Source organism: Dipodomys merriami, unplaced genomic scaffold, assembly GCF_024711535.1.
Source record: "Dipodomys merriami isolate MVZ:Mamm:240054 unplaced genomic scaffold, mDipMer1.0.p SCAF_5, whole genome shotgun sequence".
In the NCBI taxonomy this organism is placed as follows: Eukaryota; Metazoa; Chordata; class Mammalia; order Rodentia; family Heteromyidae; genus Dipodomys; species Dipodomys merriami.
This window is the reverse complement of record NW_027206068.1, coordinates 59,270,264-59,291,922: the sequence shown is the minus strand read 5'-3', so window position 1 is coordinate 59,291,922 and position 21,659 is coordinate 59,270,264. Positions and strand designations below refer to the sequence as shown.

Here is a 21,659-nt window from a genome sequence, read left to right as displayed (position 1 = left end):
TTCTATCTTATTCCTAAAGAGCATATTATCAGATGCTTACTTGCCTTCAGGCATTAATTTTAGAAATTCTTCAAAGAGTTTTTTTTGCACTTAAGCTATAATTGTTGTTAGATCAATTTCTGACACATTAAAAGGCAACAAGGAAGGTGCACTGTAACAGGAGCTATAACCTGAGAGGGGAGTGTGGTGGAACCCCCAGCTCCCAGGCAGACTGAGAGGGGAGGACCTCTTGAGCCCAGGAATTCAAACTGACAATGAGCTATGAAGACTCTGTCCCCCTTAAAACGAACCATAGACACTGAAACCAAGTAACTTTTCTTGTTTTACTAATTCTTCACAAAAGAGAATAAAAATACCCAGTTCACAGTAGGCAGTTAACTTCTGAGTTAAAAAATGGTGCCATCCAAGCTACCAAGTGTGAGGGATCTGTCAACAGTGGTCATTCTTCTTTTGGGTCTCCTTCCCATGCATAGTCACTTTGGTTTTTGTTCTTATCTTGCTGCAGAAATGACCCTAAGTAGGCTATGTTCAGCAACAGCTCCCTCTGACTGATAGAAGGTGGATAGTAACTGCAGGTACATCTTGAAAAAGAATCTAGGGGAACAACTCTGGGGAAGTGGGAGCACATTTGCTGCTCTTTGCAAAGGAATACAGCAAATTCTTCGTTTATGATATATATCACATCACAAGGATCACCACTGAGGAATGCTCAGAATACATAAAAGTTCAATACTCTAAAATTACTCAAGTTTACTTCTACCATGTGTACAGTTGGTCTAAGCATACATAACTTGAAACTGTATAAAGTAGGCTACATTACTGTCATAAAAGTTAGTGTTGTACCCATTAATAGTGTTCCCTAAAATGAAGTCATATTTCATGCTCTGTATGTTGACTACTGTGAAGGTTTGATTCATTTTTTCCCATAATGTCAGCCAACTTCCACTAAAGACATGCTGCCTTTCAGTGAATCTAAAATTTTCACTTTATCATTTAAATTAAGCACACTAATGATGCCTTTGGGGCATCATTTGTTTGGGGGAGGCATATTTTCACAAAATTAAGGATAGGGAAACACTCATCAGATCACATAGCCATTTAAACACAAGTGATGATTGCAAAGGACTGAGCTCCTCGGCATCAACTGAGCAGTGTATGCTCACAGAAACTTAAAATCTTTGTTTCTGAAATTCCTTTTAAATTCTTTATTTTTTGACCATACTTGTTCAAAACTGCATGAAATAACTTTGCAAGTGAGTTGGGGTTAATGCATGCACCTTTATTCTAGGACACAGGGTCTATGACAGGGCTGCTAAAGTACTCTATGGAATGGAGCCATGGAGAGCAAGATGTATGATCTACACATCATGTCTCCAAGGAGCTCTTCCCTGGCACCCTGTATAATCTTGCTTCTCCAGCACAGGCCAAGAGCTCTATCTTTGTGACATGGATAGGTGGAAAAAGAGCATGTCTGCATCCTGTGCCACTGAGAAAACTAAAAATTTCTCATACAACCTCCAATTAAGAACAGATCTATATTCGTTTTCAAGGAATGAAACTCCCAAATTCTCAACTTCTATTATATCACAGCTTCGTCACAAAGGCATATTCGTTTTTAGTCTGGCCCAGAGAATAGAAGCAGTGGGGCAGAACACAACCTGCTCCTCTGATGAGCTTTCTTTTTCCATTCACAGCTTTCAAAGATGGCAAGGACTAGCAATACCAGGAATAGACAAACCACCTTTGTCAGGAGAGGAATGAAAACAGCTTTCTATGTTTTCCTAGGACCCATAAAGGCAGTGCAGTTTTTACATACTGGGAGATGATCTCCATCCAGATCACTAAATCTTTCTGTAATAGCCAAGTTTGAAATTCATTCATATTACAGTCACTACCCTCCTGCTAGCAGGTAAGACTCACCACTTTGCAAAGGTAGATGAGCACTGTTAAGAGCTATAACCTCATTCCTACTGCAGGAGTAGCATCTTGCATTTCTTTCACACCTAACAGCTGACACTGTGTACTCACCTGGTACCAAAGGAATTCCAAGAACACCTCTCCAAGCTGGATGTCAGTACCATTAGAACCAGCGTGCCCCGGACTAATTAATAGCCCAATCATCAGGATATCTTCTTACCAAGTCAGTAATGGCAGAATGTTATTCTGAACAAAGAGTTTGTAAGTTTGCCAAGAAATTAAAAGGATTTAGAGTGAGAACTTTTTTTTTTTGGGGGGCTAGTCTAAGGCTTGAACTCAGGGCCTGGGTCCTGTCCCTGAGCTTCTTTTTGCTCAACACTAGCACTCGACCATTTGAGCCACAGCACCATTCCTGGCTTTTTCTGTTTATGCGGTACTAAGGAATCAAACCCAGGGCTTCATGCATGCTAAAGAAGCACTCTAGCACTAAGCCACATTCCCAGTCCAAGAGCCAATTTTATCACAATGATAAAATGGTTGTCATGTCAGGAATTCTTACCCTGGGGACATTAGTGAGCGTCAGCTAGGATGCTAGGAATAACTATCTGTAAGTCACCTTGAAGTATATATGTGAATTTTCCTAGAGAGAAAAAACTTTCAACAGTTTCATAAAAAAAAAAAAAAAAAAAAAAGAATTGCTTTCATGATAAAAAGATCTAAAGACAATAAAGTAATGGAAAGTAGAAATGGCATATGTTAGAGAGTGGAAGGGAGATGATGGGGGCAGGGAGGTGACAGTGTTAGTAGGTCAGGAGCTCCTAGCTGGGCTTCCTCATCTTTAATTCCCCTTGAACGCTGCTGTCTTGGTCACTAGAGACCACAATGTCCCACAATTCTGCTTTTGTTTTATCCCCTACGGGTAGTACTTTGTTCCTTAATAGTGTTCACTTCACCATTTTGTCACCTTTTCAATTTAGGCACTTAGCAATTTATATCAAGGTAACTTCACAAATATTTTAAATCAATTCACTCAATCCTTCTTCATATTGCATACATACCACTTTGATCCTACACTGCATATCACCACCATGACTTCTCCATCAAAATTTATTTCATCATTTCACTACCCTATTTAGATTCAAAACAAAGACTACCACTCAGAGAAACTAAGTGGAAATCCTTATGCTAGACTTTCACAGGTCTTCACTTACGTGGTCCCAGTTTATGTCTTTGCACGATTTCCACATCATTCCTTTGAATTCAATTAGGCCCATTTGCTCTAGAAGCCTTCTATGTAAGTTCATAATTATGTGTGTTCCCTGGGGTTTTACTTCCTCTTGATCTTATCTGTCCCCTAGGTCTTTCACTGTATAGAAGGAAAATTCTGTCACATATCTGTAAATACAATCTTACCAGTCATAAGATAGATGTCACATAAATATTTTGAAGCGGGGCTCTAGGTGAGCTACAGTTAAGATGCAGGGAGTATCTATGAATTCCTTTGAAATGATAGCTAAATTGCAGATGTGCATGTACATACATCTATCCGTTCAGAATGCAACTGTAAATTGTAACACACAACTTTCACTATTGATCTTCATTTCTACAGCTAGAATGAAGGCCCTTTGAGGGTTAAGATACTGCCCTTAATGTTTGTTATGGAATTCTATGCCTCCATCAGAAAAAATGACATCACCCCATTTGTCAGGAAATGGAAAGACTTGGAAAAAGTTATATTAAGTGAAGTAAGCCAGGACCAAACATAGGACCCATGGTTTCCCTTATTTGCAATAACTAGTATATGTCTAGGACAAGCAGAAAAGGTCAAAAGCTATGTACATATGACCATATAAGATGATGTTAAGGAAAATGAACCAAGACAGGGACACAAGTGGCTTTTGCTTTCTTGCTATTGTTTTTAATGTACTTATTATAATGTACTGTGTGATTTTTTTGGTTTCTTTTGTATGTTCTTCCCCCATGGTATAACCCCTGTTTTCACTGTAATTGATTCCGGTGCCTTGCATCTGGTATATTCACTTTTCTAATTTGGGGAGGGGAAGGGAAAAAACAAAATGCTTAAATAGGGATACAGGCTGACCCACTGTAACAATGAGATGTATAAGACACTATATTGAAAACAAACTTTACAACTTGAGGTAGGGAGGGAAGGAGGAGTTGGGAAATGGGGAGGGAAGGGATGGTAAGGGAAAAAAAAGGAGGAGGTATCAATGCTCAATAGGAAATGTCCTCATTACCTTACTCATGTAACTATAACCCCTCTGTATGCTATTTTTACAATAAAAACATTTAAAAATATTTGCTATGATATGAACACAGACCTATGTTCATAGTATTAGATAAACACAGGGCAATCCCTAGTTCAATTAAAATGTGATTGCTAAAGCTGAACAAATACATGCCTGGTGAACGATTATCAAACACAGAATGCTGAAAAGATTGCATATGGAAGACATGAACAATGGCAAAGTGACTGTGGGGCAACAAAATGAGGTTTGCTTCCTTTCCTAAATGTGTTGTCTGCTTCCAGGGCAGACGAAGTGATGGCCTAACCAGTGTGTAAGAAGCAGACAACCTCCAAGCATCTAGCACGGCAGCCCCAGAGTCCCCTGGAGCTGGAAGAATTGGGCAAGAGTTTGCATGGCAGTGGGAGGATTGGGGAAGACTAGGATTCTGACCACTCTAAACAATAAAACAGAACCAAGTGGCAGGAGCTGCTACCCTACAATAAAGGATAAATGACTCACAAGAAAGGAAAATAATCTCAACAGAAAAGGTTGAAAATCAGAACAAAGAGTGAATAACTGGCTAAAACTCTGAGGCACTTCTCACTGCGTTTCAGGGCGTGTTAATGAATATGGTGTTTTAGCTTGAGCCAAACACAGAGATCACTGAAACAAGGCATCAATGAACAATTCCTTTAGCCTTTCAATAAATATACTGGCTCCTGGGCAACTGGAAAGTACTGTACTAGAAAGTAAGACATTGAGCAGGCACAGGTCCAGGTATGTGTTGAGGTAAGATTATATATACGGCTGAATTTTCAATGAAATGAGAATTATTGATAAGACAGAAAAAATGGAGAGCACACAGACTGCAAATGAGGAAATTGAGTTCTACAGTCAAGGGAAGCAGGCAGACTAATGACTCAGTATGTATTATGAGGCAGTGAAGCAAGTAACAAAGAACTCCAGGTCATCCTCTCATCTAAGACTAATATAAGTAAGAAATGAAGACACATGCTATTGTGCTAAAAATGACAATGGGTCTGCAGTGGCAGGAAAACAAGAGAGGAAGGATTATGAGCTCATGGCAGAGAATAACCTGTACAATGACAGACTAAACAGTTGCTACAGATACTGGTCCCACATTAGGATCGAAGGACTATTAGTGCTGTGCAGAAGTAGCCATTAGCAGTCTAAAAGCCACAGAAAGGTAAGATTACTTGAAACTGCCTCAGAGACTCTGATTTTATAGCTTTCACTGTCCTGATCACAAAGCCCATCAGAAAAAAAAATTATGGGAAACAATGATTCATAATCCTATTCCAAGATAAATCTCCCTTAATGTTTTCTGAGTGCTTATACACACATATCCGCCCACTTAGACTTTTAAAAAATGGCATCACTGTGGAAAAAGTTTTGTAGGCTCATTTTTATTTTACTAGGAACAACAGCTAAATGAACATTTCCCTGTGTTATTAATTTCTTCACATCATTTTTATTGTTTATTCAGTAAATCCATCATATGTATGCATGTTTCATAATTTATTCAATCCCCTATTGCTAGGTAATTCTGTGAATATAATCCTTCTACTATTATAAATACTGCCATGAGGAACAGCTTTTAGATAAACTGACAGGCAATTCACTAATTAATCTTAAGATAAATTCAGAGAACTACACTACTGGGGCACAAGGCTAGCAAGTATTTCTGTATTTGTTTTGCATATCCTTTCCCCAAGGCAATCAGATAGAACATGCCTGGCTCTATGGATTCTTATTTATGGATAACCCTTGGCTTTGGGTGCTCATTTCCTTATTCAGTCAGTCAGTCAGTCAGTCAGTCTGTCTGTCAGTCAGTCAGTCAGTCTGTCTGTCTGTCTGTCTGTCTGTCTGTCTGTCTGTCTGTCTGTCTGTCTGTCTATCTATCTATCTATCTATCTATCTATCTATCCTTTTGCAACTTAAATTATGATTTAAATAATTGGGTTCAACAAGCAAAACTTGCTCACTGACATCAAAACTATGTATTATGAACACTTGCCACTATGACATGAATGTATACATCAGTTACACATAATTTTAATGTGCCCTTTGACAGAGGAAAAGCAGCCTTTCTTTCCAATTTAGTAGGTGAGCAAAACTGATTGGAAAGGATTCACTGCCATCCTCCAGAGATTTGGTTCTCTAAATTCGATGTACAGGAAAACAGAATGGGAAGTAATCTTTCTCAGCTTTGGGGTCCAAAGCAGGAGGGGAGGAGGTGTCAGAGGAAGCTTAAGATAAAATAGAAATGCATAAGGCAATTGGTAAGAAATTGAGATGCAAAGAATCCTTACAAAGCAAGCAAGCTATGAAGTAGATTTTCCCTTTACAACCAGCTATAAAACTGTATGCCCTAATGTATTAATGATTAATTATTTGAATTATCATCCTCCTAAGAGATTTATAAGGATTATGACAGAAGTAGGAAAAGAATATAGACCTTCTGAGAAACTCAGCTCTCAGACCCATTCAGCCAGATGACATTGCAAAGGAGCCAAACCAAGCAAGCCCTACACCACTCAAGATGATTTCACATTAAATTAGCCAAGAGTTGGTAGAGCTACTCAGAAGGAATAGAATTAAGGAGGCACAAATGCAGAGTGGGAGAGAGGAGAAAAAGGAGCCAAGGAGAAAAAAAGAGCTTTAATGTATTGTAGACATCCGTAGCTTAGCTATTTCATACCTTACTCTCTATTACTTATAACCGCCATTATTGACTCCAACAATAATGAAGATTGAACAATTAACCTGCTAAAAAGACAAACAACTGAGCTTCTTTTACAGTTGTGGCCCTCCAAGTTCTAGTGTACATCAGAACCACCTGAAGAACATATTAAACAGATTGAGGTGGGGAAAGGGTCACCTTAACAAGTCCCCAAAGTGGCACTGATGTTGCTATATGAGAACCAATGGTTTAGGAAGTCAAGTTATAAGATATTCAAGGAAGTCAATGGTTAAGTATTATCATTTCATAGTTACAGCTTATTTTGGATTAAAATGATATTAAATGATATTCCCAGTATGATGGTCTTCAAATGTATAAATATCTTGTGAAAGAAGCAAGATTCTTTTAGGAAGAGGTCAGTGAGAAGTGTTGGTCACAGCTTTTCTGAATAGATAAAATTCATCACAGCTGAACATTGTAGGGACATAGCAGCGACTATGACCAAGGTTAGTCTAGAAGAATTTCCTTTGACGGAAAACAACTAGCATAGACGAAGATTATAGAAGAAATTAGGCAAAGGAGATTTCTTTTTTCTTTTCAGTTAAAATAGATTAATTGTACAAGGGATAGGTTCTTTGTGACATTTCCACACATGTAAATACATCCCAATCAATCCCCCATCCCTTTCCCTATTCCTGTCTTTTTAAACCACTTTCAGCAGGTCTATTTTCATGCAATGTAAACAAACTATTTGAACTACAGTCATTATTCATTCACTCCCCCCATGTTAGCCCAAGCCCCTCCTACTGGCCTCCTTTCCTCTCACAGAGCCTATTTCACTTTCCCGTCACTTTTTTTTTTTTTTTAGTGTATAATAACAGTTTCACTATGGCATTTCAGATGGTCAAATATTATGTTTTGATCAGAATAATTTTCTCTATTGCTCGCTTTTCCTGAATCCCTCCCCCAAACCTCTTTGGTTAACAGCTTTCATTGTAATTCTTTATGCCTCCTTCATACATAGTTGCAATGTATTTTCAAATTATTCGTCCTTTCCTTGTTCCTCTTCCCTCCTCCTCATTCTTGCCGATTTCTTATTGCCAGCTCATCATTTGCCCATGACCTATAGAAACTTCTACATAAGACTGGTACACAACAGAACATGCAGAGCTCTTCTAACTTCACCCCAGAGTTGTGGTTATAAAGTACATTCTACTAACTTGCCTTATGTCAGAAAGAACCAGGGGGAGGGGAGAGAAGAAAAGAGGACGAGGGGAGTGACAGATCCTCTTAATATCCTGAAGGAGAAAACTCTTTGGAATGAAGGCATTATACAGCTCTCCAGAAGTGGCCATTTGTGCTGCCTTAAATGCAGATTGATTACTGCTATTTGGATGTTGAGTGCATCATCTTTTCTGAAGAAAGAAAAAAGCTAAATTTCCCCACATTCAGCTGTGTCGTCAAATCACTTCCCCACACCAGCTCTTTGAATGCATTTTCCTGTTATCACATCCACTTGCAATAGCTGATCTACCCTATTCCCTAACAGTGCACCTCTTCTCCCCCCATCAGCAACCTCATGACCATGACACCACTCTGCAAGCCCCAAACAACAGTGGGGCTTAACAAAGGGTTAACAAAAAGAAAAGGCCAGGATGATGTTTAAGAGAAAAGCCAGTCTGCTTTCTGCATGCTGGTTTCCAACCTGCACTGGTATGAAGTAATGCAGCTGGGTGAAGAGGGCAGAAGATAATTCACCTGACTCTTTCTATGATGCTTGAGCTAAAAAAATCCAACAATATCCTGGTGCTATAGGAATCTACTATTAAACAGTGAAGGAAAAGGAGAAAACTTCAAGTAAAAGCTCTGTTTTTAATACTATTCAATAGTTCTAGTTTTATTCAAAGAGAATTTTTCTTGTTGAGGTCATTAGATTCAAAGTGAGAAATCTTGGTTTATTTAAAGGTGTACCATTAAATAAAGGTGTACCATTGAAAAGAAAAGAACAGAAGCGGAACAGAAAAGATGAATTTCAAGGAGATACTCTCATGGGAAAATTTAATAGAAATGAAAGATGGAATAAAAAAGAAGTAAGGCAAGTACTGTTAATAATAGTGGGAAAAGGAAGGGCTAAGAAAACAGGTGAGAAAAAGGAAGAAGTAGGAAAAATAGCAATATCCAAAGGTGCTATTAAAATTATTTAATGCCTGTCCTTCTGAGATTGCATGCTTTGTACAGGGCTAAATCTATTATCTTTTTTGTTCACTACTATTATTCCTAGTACTAGGATCCATGCTATATACTCAAGAAAATGAGAATAAGGAGAAGAACTGAATGCAAAGCCATCACATGCAAGACAAAGCAGCTCTGCATAGGTGATCCTCACAGAGGAAAGATCTATCTGCAATCTTGGAAGATGGATTAACCCATGTCCCTACACTATGATAGGACAGCTCAGTTTTTAAAGTTTCAAACATACAAACAGTTGCTGGAAACAGACACACAACTCCCTACTAGTTTTCTCAATGGATTGGTAAAGAAATAAATGAAACTTGCTTCCAAGTTCAAATGGGGACAACCCAGTATAAATTCTTCATTTTAAAAGGAGTTGAAGCTTTGTCTTTTCAGTTATTTTGTTTTGGCAGAGTTGGAGATCAAACCCAAGGTCTAGGACATACTAGGCAAGCACTCTACCACCGAGTTTTGTCCTAGCCCCTAAGGTTATATCATTTAATTTAGCAATAAGAAGTTCAGAGAATAATGTTTATATTCTGTGAGTAATCTAGATATGGATATAAGAAGCTCCATCAGAAGTTTTTCCACTTATAAAATGTTATGGAAAAACTTGCTTTGTCAGAAAACCACTAGGTCATAAATAGAAGACAAAGAGGAATTCCTTCCCAGTGGTAATAAAGACACTTCAGTTAAAGCAGTAAAACATGTTTATAAGTGATGGGTATAAATGTATGGAAATTGGAAAGACCTCTCTGCTCCAGTAATTCTATCACCAGGAGAAATAACCAATGAAAGCTGTATCCTTCTTACTAATGCACAGGAAAATGGCTTAGGGAAAGAAGAGTCACCAACAAGCATCGAAGCTATGTGATAGAAATGCCAGCACAGTTTCCCCAGAGCTTCAGGAAAAAAGCCTACAATAAGAGGACACTGTCAATCACACTGAAAAAAGGCCAAGGATTGGATACTTATGGGGTTTGGAGTTTGGAGACGCAATAAGGTAGGAACACTAGTTTAAAGATAGGGTTTGCTCAAACAGAGGGGACTGCAAAGAGGAGCCAAAGCAGAGCTGAGAAGAGGGCTGGCTTGTGCTTGCCTCTCAGAGAAAGAGAACATCATCACAGTTTTCTGAATCTTCACTGAGCCAGGCAAGAAACTGAGTAAGAGTGTCTAGCTTTTTATTCTCCTGAGACAACCTTAACCTCCTTATGTATGTCTAGAACGAATCACTTAAATCTTCTCCATACAGTTGCTTCCTCAAAGTCAGGCTGGGGCATTAATGTCGTGTGTGTGTGTGTGTGTGTGTGTGTGTGTGTGTGTGTGTGTGTGTGTGTGTGTGTGTGTGTGTGTGTGTGTGTGTGTGTGTGTGTGTGTGTGTGTGTGTGTGTGTGCATTAATGTCGTGTGTGTGTGTGTGTGTGTGTGTGTACACACCTTATCTTGAAGTCATAAAATCTTACATTAAAAGTTATCTTGAATGAATAAAGCTTTGAACTAACAGAACTTCTTTGTTTTCATGTAATAAGCCATAGCTTCTAACAGTTTCTAGAAATTCTTTAAATGCTTATTTTTGAGACAGGGTCTCTAGATGTAGCCCAGGCTGGCTTAAACTTTTAACCCACCTGCCTCAATCCCCCAAGTGTTGTGATGACAGGCATGCACCAACCATCATGCTTGGCTAAAGTATTATAGTTTTAAAGGAAGTGATGGGAGAAGGCTCATGTTTGCATACCTAAAGAAAACATGTCACACAGCCAGGCATCAATCTGACTCTACTCACTATGAGCTTGTCTTTGGTATCCATGCCATGTTCAACAAGAATCCACATGGAAACCATTTAGCTCCATTCTGGTCTCCCCAAAATCAAAATACATAGTATATGAGGTATTTTTATAGTTCTTCAGAAAGGATAGTAAGTCCTTATAATGATTCACTCTCTGAGGAATACCTCAGGTATAAGACATTCCCCAAAGGAGTAAAAAGAAAATCTCTGGGAAAAGTTTAGAACACTTATCCAGACTAGGAATACAGCAGACCAGTGAACAGAGAAATACAGAAATAAGATGAGAATTTAGAAATGATGGAAAACCAATCTGGGAATTAATCATTAGAATCATTCAGAAAAGAAATGAGGTGTTATATTCCCTCAGGATCTCTTATGACGCCTCTAAAATGGGGGATCAGATCCAGGGGTGTCACAGAGAAATGTACATAAAGAAACTGTCAGCTAATTTTCAGCTATACTTAAAACTTCTTTTGAAAAACAAACAAACAAAAAAACCCTAAACCCGAAGACAAACATACTGAAGCTCTCAAAATCCTGGGACAAAATCAACAGCTTTTCAATGGAGCCCATCAGTGAAACAAGGCCTGAGAATATGCGAGCAAATGCCAAAACCTTATCTTACTGGGACACAAGGTAATGAGGGAGGATATAGCTGATGATAGACAACTGAGCTAGAAAGGAAGGCTGCCGTTGAGGAATTAATGGCTTATTTATCCTTTAAACAAAAAGATGTGGCTTCCTCTAGATGAGCCAGGTAGAGACATAATGAGGGTTTTCCATAAGCAGACATCAAAAGGAAGACACCTCCAAGGGTCAGCAAACGAATGAGAGCTGAGCTGTAGAGGTGGAAAAGCTGCTAGTGGTTATGCTGGAAAGCAACTGGCAAACTGTACATGAGTATTCTTCATTTTTCTATCTTCTCCCAATGAGTACCTAACATAGCACTCCCTAAGCTCCCATCAAATCATGAGAAAGGTTGGCAGATCTTTATGCCCCCCCACCCCAGCCCCAGCCTGGGGAAGTAGCGCCTCAGAGCTCTAAGAAAGCTCATCAACTCCTAGACAGGCAGCTGAGCTGACCTGCGAAGTCATATAAGTTAACTGGCTGCCCTTTCCCTAAAGCTTACCAATGTTTCTCTAAAAGGATTAATGGCCAAGCAGTGCACTGGAAAGCAAAGTCAATGGAAGAGCACTCTGTACCACTGCTGATATCACTAGCGATAACGAGAGAAAAACCAGTGACCAAGGTCAGGAGCAGAAAAATCTGTTGGAATTGGCACCCTTGTGGGGAGAAACTAATGAAAATGATAGCCTTGCATGGTCACCTTCACCCACTTGAAGAGTTTCAGATTGAATAACTGACACAAATGCAGCAGATGTTATTAATTTGGCCTTTGCCAAAGCATTAGACACAGGAGTGCAAGAAATTTTACTTGGGAAATTAATTCAAATTGGCTTGGTTCAGTACACAATTACTGAAGATTAAAAAGTGGCGGAGGGATGATAAACAAAAGACAGTTAAGTGACAGTCCATGCAGTGAGAGACCTGGGGTCAACACCAAAGCCTTTCTTGTTGAGGGTCTCTATTCATGGTCCAGTAAAGGAGTAAACAATTCACTAATGAGATCTGCAGAGGATGCAAAGCTGGGAGGTAGAGAAACTGAATTGACAAGGTCATCAAATCACAAAGCAAGAGTTCAACAGGAAAAAAAATGTAGCTAATCTATCTAGGGGAAGAAAACCCTAAACTCAGATAATGTTCGATCCATAGGCAGAATGAGGAGCAGCAGAAGCATGTAAAAAAGTTCAGACATGCTGTAACTTAGTGACAGAACAAGTAAGAATGCTAAGGGGACTCGAAGGGGGTACCAGGGAGAGACAGAGTGCATTAACTCGAAGGCAAACTAAAATAAAGCAGTGTCAGGAGACAGGTGGTCTAGGAAAGAGGTCAACTTTATTTTTGAAAGAAAAAAAAGGCCATTCTGCCTTCAAAATCCTTTTTAATGGGCTACAAAACCACCATCCCTACTGAGCAGAAGCTCTTGTCTTTCTTGGACTTCCCTTTTCCTGGCTGGGGGTTAGCATCTACAAGATGGCATAGCGCCATCATCCTAGGGTTCCCTGACAATAATGTTCCAAAGGAAAACCCACTCACAGTGCAGGTTGGCTGTTTCCCCAAATTCTTTATGAGGCCTGTACTGCCTTAGGGCAATGCCTCCTGGCTTTGAGAAAGCGTTAATTTCTCTCCATTTACTCAACCTGCAACAGCGCAATGACCCTGAAGCCAATTTTTCCACCATCAGTCTGAAAGCAATGGTTCAACAAAATTATCTCTAGGCAGCTCACTGCTTTAGCAAGCAACCATCTTGTTATATTACTTCAGCACAAAATCAGCACTAAAGAGGTTGTTTTCTTCTTAAAATCTAAATCTTCAGAAATTTCCCTATATAGGTGTACTCATTAAACAACACTTGTAACATTCCTCACACCATGGCTATTTCTAAAAACATAATAAGAAGGCTGTTTCTGGCTTCACTTTTCAGAGCAGCTTACCTGCCTATCAGAATTAAATATTTAATAGTGCCACAGTAAAAACAAGCACAGGATATATGACAATGAATCGCATTCCGTTGTGCTGTTCAGTGTTTCTATTACTCTGGAAATACCTCACCTGCTCGAGTTGCTATCAGACCAGGATGACAAGCTGACCATGGGCCCACACCATAAGTCCCACCTGTTTAGTGAGGGGCTAGTTAGATGATTACACATTATTAAGAAAACTATAGCCACATTTTTGTCATCATGTGTTCTTTAAGCTTACCTGGATTAGTAGTGACACAGAAAGGGAAAGAAAGGAGTATTATGAGGAAGACTAATTACCAATCTATACCACATTATTATTATTATTATTATTTTATTATTACTACTACTACTACTATACTGTTCTTATTATAGCTTTTTTTGGATGTTGTCTTTCCATGTATATAAGGCTGGCCTGAAATTCACAATCCTCCTGTCTCAGCCATGCGCCAGTGGCTCATGCCTGTAATCCTAGCTACTCAGGAGGCTGAGATCTGAGGATCACAGTTCAAAGCCAGCCCAGTTCAAAGCCAGGAATGTCCATGAGACTCTTATCTCCAATTAACCACCAGAAAACCGAAAGTGGCACTGTGGCTCAACTGGTAGGGTACTTGCCTTGAGCTGAAGAGCTAAGGGACGGTGCCCCGGCCCAGAGTTCAAGCCCCATGACTGACAAACAACAAACAAACAAAAAACAATTCCCCTGCCTCAATCTCTTGAGTGTGGGGATTATAAGCATGCATTACACTTTGTTTTTAATGGCTACTAAATAAGCCTTAAATAATCAAAGATGTAAACTCTTCATGCTTAATAATCACTTCCTATACAAAGCATATGGAAAAGTCCAAAACAAAGAATCAAGAAGACACAATGGGCTGGCTGACTTATTTCTTAGGTGACATTCTGTAATACATTCTATAGATTCTCTAGCCTTCACGAAGTGCAATGTGTTAGAGGTAAATGTCATATATCAGGGCAAAGTTCTGGGCCAAATAGCAAGAAAAATGATACTAATGACCAACTGTGAAACTCATGCCTTTTCTAACTGTAGTGTATAACTTGGCAATGAACAAATTCTAAGTGGGTCCTGAGGTCACAAAAACAGCACCTAGCAAGGCAAACTCATGGAATCAGTTGGAAACAATGGACAAGTTGCTGGTTGAGTTATTCACATGTGCTCAATTGTAAGTAGCTCAACTCCTGCTGTTTCCCAGGAAGTCTAGGAATCACTCAGCCAATGGCACCACAGTGACAAAAGTGTCTCTGAGCAAGAGCCTTGAGGAATGTCAACAGCAAATCACACTGCGGAGCAGACTGCAAGTCCTTGGGGCAACCAGCCACAGAGATGAAGGACAAAAGTAAAATGTCACAAGGCCTCTCCTATGCTCTCCTGCCAGCTGTCAGAAGTGCTTCAAACCAAAACTCATTTCCTAATAAATGTTTTCATTTCCTTTGTACATGACAAAAGGTTTAGAGGTGACAAGTGGGAGAACTTGGGGGAGAGCCCTCTGAAGGTAAAAGACCCAGACAAATGAATTATACACATAAGCAGGGTTTTCCTATTGGTCCCAGGAATGGTGATGAAGATGTTTGCTTTAGTGTGCACATCTGTGATTCCTTTTTAAACATCAACACAGGGAGATTTTACGTATGTTGAAAAAATGGATGTGCAAGGGTACTTAATGAAGGTTAGAAAGCAAGTTCTGAGTGTGCCCTTCTGGACTTCATAGGGTGGAAATAGGAATTAAAAAAAGGATGCAAGCTCTAACAAAACATGTTTTTCTAACACATTCTGCCCAGGTACAAGTACAATAGTGAAACAGGAGAAAACAAAACAAAACAGGGCTGTAGGACCCAATGTGTTTAGTCATTTTTCAAACTCACCTGGCCTCTGCAGCCAGCAGTTCATCATAGTGTGAGGATCTCTGGTCATCATCCTGCCGGTATCTGATCACTGTGGCTAGACCTTTGCTGACAAGAGCCTCAGCGATGTTTCTGCAACAGGAAAGATAGGTCAGTGAGCACTAAAGGTGCATATGGGGCTCAGTCAACAGAAATAATAACAGTTAGCACCTGGAGGTCTTAATGCATTCTGGCAGAGTGAAGGAGAAGCCAAGGATTTCAAGACCAATGAGTTGCTAAGCTAGAAATCCAAATAAACAAAGATGAACCACAAACAAAGTTCCCTACCTCAGCACTTTCCTGGTTAGTACAGTCAGATGCTATATCAATCCATAAATAAAAACTAGCAAAGAATATCTGTAAAAAGCCCACATCAGGCCAGGCTATTTACAGAATGTTATAAACAAGCCACTACCCTCAAGAAAAGTCTGCTCTAAAATATCAGGCACATAGATAAAAAAAATGAAACACATAAAAGCATGACCTAAATTTCTCAAAATCTCCTTTCTATACTAAACTGTAACTAGAAAATGTCTTGTTTTACTTTGGCACTGTTAAGAGATACCAGTTTAACATAATAGTCAAAGTATGTCTCTTCTCTTCTCAACTCTGGATACGTGTGGTTTCCTATCCGAAGTGAGTCTGGAAGAGAGCCACAAATGAATAGGGGGGTTGGCAGGAAGGAAGGAAGGAAGCAAGGAAGGAAGGAAGGAAGGAAGGAAGCAAGGAAGGAAGGAAGGAAGGAAGGAAGGAAGGAAGGAAGGAAGGAAGGAAGGAAGGAAGGAAGGAAGGAAGGAAGGGAGGGAGGGAGGGAGGGAGGGAGGGAGGGAGGGAGGGAGGGAGGGGAGGGGAGGGAGGGAGGGAGGGAGGGAAGGAGGGAGGCTGTATTATAGAAGAAAACCACATGGGGAAGGAGAAAATAAAAAAGTATAAAACCTGAGATGACCAGTTTTGGAGCAGTCTGCCAATGAGACTACAGAAGACCTCATATTAAAATCTGACCTGAAGCACTTCTTGCATATATGGAATCTTTTGTTCACAAAAATAGGAAAACTGCTCCCACTGGGAATGAGGGTGCTTCTGTAAGTTGCCTTCAGCACAAAAGAGGAGAGAACAAAAGATAATGCTAAGATAACCAATGAAGCATATTTGCATGGTTCCTCTCCAATCTGGAATGGGAGCATGGACACAAACAGCCAATTGTAAAATTAAATTGTGAAAAAATTAACTATAGCAAATGCTGGAAAGCAAGAGTCATGATATTATTGAGTGAGAGTGGTGGTTATGTCTTTCTTTGTATCTGTCATAATTACACCAAAAGCCCCACTCATACCATCTGGTTCGTTGCCCTTTAGGGAGAGGGTACAGTAAGCAATAGGCTACTTTGCCATATGCTATGATTTAGAATTGCTTGAAAATGTAGTTAACTCTTAACACACTAGTGGTCCCCATAAAAATGTCATGGGGGCAGGGGAGGGGAAAGTACAGGCAACTGGATTAACTAGCATAGCATCTCTTCTTTGTTTAAGCCATTTAAGGGCTCTATTCATCTAACCCTAGGAAAACAGGATTTATTAAAGAAAAAAAGAAAAAAAATTAGCTGGTAGAGAAAAGGAGGAAAAGATGCTATGGCTGATTCTCTTCCATTATGTGTCCCTCTACTGTCTGTTTATCTACTGCCAGCATGATATTAATATCTCTAAACCGCCACGGAATTAGCACTTCTCAAAATCCACTCCCACAAAGAGGCTGCTTTGCTGGCCACCCTGTCTCCTGAGTCACTGCCTGAGCGTGCTGGCAAATGCTGTCATTATCAGAGTTGTGTTTGGCAGCCCAGAGAAGGCAACAGCCCCAAATCAGCAGATGTAGATGTTGATACACGGTGAGGATTTAACTAAGGTTGTCACCAAGGAGCCCTACCCGGGCCAGAAAGAGGTTCCACCCACCAAAGAGCTAGTGAGACAGCTAGGAAGAGGGAGGGGGCGGGGAGACAATTCCACTGTGACAGATTGAGATGCCTTGGTGATTTTAAATGCCAAGAGAATAAAGAAATATTTGTTACTGCATTTTCAATTACTGAGCATTGGCATTTTACAGTCAACATGGGGTCTGAAGGAGAAAGCAAGAATGATATAGCAAGAAAGGAAAATTTCATTCAAATAAGCCTCTATATGAGAAGCTAGCAAATACTAAACAACAACAAAAAAAGCACAATGTTTAATGGTCCAGTCCTGTTAATGCTGCTCAAATCAAATCCTAGATTTAGCACCTATATATGCCTGGCCAGCAGGGAACCTAGGGCACAGTACTTTCTTATTCTTCATTGTCTTTGTCTTTGTCTTTGTCCTTGTCCTTGTCCGTGTGTGTGTGTGTGTGTGTGTGTGTGTGTGTGTGTGTGTGTGTGTGTGTGTGTGTGTGTGTGTGTGTGTGTGTGTGTGTGTGTGTGTGTGTGTGTGCATGCACATGTGCGCACATGCATGTGTGCATGAGCACTAGTACTGTAACTTGAACTCCGGGCCTGGGTGTTCTTTCTTAGCTTTTTCTTTTTTTCTTTTGTTGGTCATGGGGCTTGAACTATGGGCCTGGGCACTGTCCCTCAGCTCTTAAGTTCAAGGTGAGCACTCTACTACAGCACCACTTCCAGTTTTCTGGTGGTTAATTGGAGATAAGAGTCTCATGGACGTTCTTGCCAGAGCTGGTTTCTAACAGCAATCCTCAGATCTCAGCCTCCTGAGTACCTAGGATTATAGGCGTGAGCCACCGGTGCCCCGCCTTTCTTAGCTTTTTCCACTTAGGGTGCTTGATTACTCTACCACTTCAGTGATCCACAGTTCCACTCTTGGCTTTTAAGTGATTATCTGGAGATAGTATCCTGGTCTTCCTGACTGGGCTGTTTGCAAACTGAAATCTTCAGATCCCAGCCTCTGAGTAACACCATGAGCCAACAGTGCCCAGCTTCTTATTTTATTTATATATCAGCAAATTGCTGTTGTTAAGGCTTGCCATTATTGAGTTCACAGATTGCCAATTCACACTCCACACTCTGCCCACCATTATCTGTCCCTGTCCTCTAAGGCCTAACATCAGAGCCCAGCCACGTTCTTTTAGCTACTTACCCTAATTAAGGATTTTCCCCAGTTGAACAGTTGTGGTACCGGTGCTTACAACAAAGAGAGTAAAATAAATGAAATGATAACAAACTTTCTTTACTCTCTATTTACTACATTCCAGCATGTGAGAATCACATGCATTCTCTTCTTAATGCATCCCCTATGATAACTCACCATCAATAATTATGCAATAATATTGCAATTATTAAGTCATTGCCTTTGAGGGAAAGGCTCGCTTTTCCTTGCTCTATACAATCACCAATTTCTAGCACATTACTTTGTAAAAGGTTTCTGAATGGAAAGGTTTCCACTCAGGTCTGTAAAATAGAATCCTTTGGGATTTAAAAAAACAAACAAACAAAAAACGCCAGTGGCTCACGCCTGTAATCCTATCTACTCAGGAGGCTGAGATCTGAGGATCATGGTTCAAAGCTAGCCTGGGCAGGAAAGTCTGTGAGACTCTTAACTTCAATAAACCATTAGAAAACCGGAAGTGGTGTTCTGGCTCAAGCAGTAGAGCGCTCACCTTGAGCTGAAGAGCATAGAGACAGCACCTAAGCCCAGAGTTCAAGCCCCATGACCGAGACACACACACACAAAATCCTTTAGGATAAAATAATTTCTAAATGTAGTGGAATTATATCATTGCTTTTAATTTTGTCTTAAAACTATCCAGAAAATTTTGAGAATTAAGGTAGAGAAAAAACACCTATTTATTTTGTAAATATAGTATTCAAACGTGACTTTTTCTAGCCAAAGTTTCCCAGCATAGAAATGAGGACAATAACTTTCTACATGCCTTTTCTGCTTTTGTCTCTCTCTTCCCCATTATCTGAGATTGCAATTTGAAAAATGAATGAAAAGGAGAGAGTGAAAATGGAATTAGCCTAGATACATGTACTTGAGTGTCTCGTTCATTTCTTTTGGCTGCTAATGAAAGGTCAGAAGATTTTTCCCCTGGCAAAAGATGGCTCAGAACCCAAACGAGTGCATTGATCAGTCGCCCAGTAAGAAAAGAGAACATTATATTGTGTGCCATGATATTATGCTGCTTTAGACAAATTTATAAGTTCTGCTTTCTTGAGTGTATCAGTAATTCCATTCCAATTACACATGTCTGGCACAAATGAATAATTTACAATCAGCATATAAAACGAAAACTAACCCAGCCTTGGAGGTCTCACAGTAACCCATCACTCTGCATCAGCTAGAAAAAGAGAAACATTAGAGAATATTTCTCCAAACTAAAAGAGAAATTGAGTGTTTTACTGTAAGGGAAGTTTCCATCAGGAACTGTCAGGTATTACTGATAGACAGACAATGACATGGGCTCAATTTGCAGACATTCTCAAAGGACCTAAAGCATTGACATCTTCCCTACCCACTTTCTACATAGCAAGTCCATTGTCATCATTTCATACTTTCCTACTCTATGATAGCTTTGAATCCATCAGGTTCTCTGTGCTGAAAACATGACAAAAGGTGACTTAGGCCCATATGAAAGGGTAGGAATCTTAAAAAGTAACAATCTAACAAATACATTTTTGCTGTTGTTCCCATCCCTTACTACAAACCCAACATTGGAAGTAACAAATAATATAAGCTGGGCTGGGAAGGTGGCTCAGTGGTAGAGCACTTGCCTTGCATGCATGAGGCCCTGTGTTCGATTCCTCAGCACCACATAAACGAAAAGAAAAAAGCCGGAAGTGGCGCTGTGGCTCAATTGGTAGAGCGCTAGCCTTGAGCTGAAGAGCTAAGGGACAGCGCCCAGGCCCAGAGTTCAGCCCCCACGACCGGACCACCCCCCCCCGAAAAAAATAAATAATATAAGTTGATAGGTGAGATAACTGTCTAAAATTGTTTAGGTTACTTTACTGTGTATGTAGGTAATATTGTACCTATTTGGAGTTAGAGAAAAGGCTACAAATAGTCAGAGAACAAGTTTTCTTTGAACCATTTGAAAGTAAGTTGTACCACCATCCTCACGAATTTCAAGTGTGCCTCTCCTATTAACCAGGCTATTTTCCTACAAATTCAAAACACAAGTAGAACAAGAACATAAACATAGACACATTAACTGCCATTTAATAAAAAAACTTAACCTGTTCCAGAATTCTTAGTCTCCCAGTCATAGCCATGGGGGACATGTTCCAGGATACAGAGTGGATGCCTGCTACCAAGATGGTACTGAACTCTATACAGGCAGTCAGTTCCTCATTCGATGAGTCTTATATAGTGCATGCAACCAATCTCACATTCTATTTGTACTGAACATACATGGACATTTTTGTTGTTATCATTCCCCAAAGAATACAGTGTAACAACTATTAGAAAGCACTTATATTGAATTAGGTAGTATGTTTTATGGCAAAGATTTCAAGATTAGGAAGGATATAGATAATTTTTATGCAAATACTAAGACATTTCATATTAGGGACTTGACTTGAGCATTCATGGATTTTGTTGTCTGTGGGAGGCCTTGAACCAATCTTCTATGAATACTAAGGAACAACTGAATTTTCCAAGATTTCCTTCCCACAAAATATGATAGTTGAGGAACAGTAAGAGTCAGAAAAAAAAGAAAAAAAAAGAGAGACTAACAGTAATGAATAAAACAGAATAATTAAAAACTGTAAGGAAAATTTAGTGTAAAAATTTTCTTGCCTTCTGTATTTCTTTTTCACTTAAGAGGAACTTTATACCTTTTAAAAAAATTTAGCTAAGCTTGGCAACATTACTCTTGAGAATTGGGGCCATTATTAAATGGTTAGGTCACAGTGGTCAATCAGAGAATAAAGTCAGGTACTATGTGACTAGGGAGAGGGTAGCATATGCAGTATAGATATAGCTAGCCAAAGGGATGACTCATCCTGGGCATAGCAGAGGAAGATGGCGAGAGATTCCACCATACTATTCAGAATGGCATACTATAAAATTTGTAATTTGCTATTTCTGCAATTTTTCACTTAGTACTTTTGGATTGAAGCCGACCATGAGAACCTGATGCCATAGGTGTATATGTGTGTGTCTATGGGGGGTAAGGGGGTGTTGAAGGGGCAAAGGCTGCTGTGATTCAGAATCAAATGTTTCATTAAATTTCCATATCTCTCTTATCTGAAACAATTCTTTTGTCTTTCTTTGATTTACATGACCTCAATATTTTTCAAAGATGTTCTGG

At 39.7% G+C, this 21,659-nt stretch overlaps 1 protein-coding gene across 1 annotated transcript in view; it reads right to left on the bottom strand.

Annotated features, from left to right (window-relative positions):
• The window catches only part of Snd1 (staphylococcal nuclease and tudor domain containing 1), a 446,310-nt gene that overhangs the window by 184,388 nt on the left and 240,263 nt on the right, over positions 1-21,659 (bottom strand). The window contains exon 13 of the mRNA XM_069996698.1: positions 15,354-15,464. Coding sequence (XP_069852799.1) covers positions 15,354-15,464 — 111 coding nt within the window. The remainder of the gene's footprint in view (positions 1-15,353; positions 15,465-21,659) is intronic.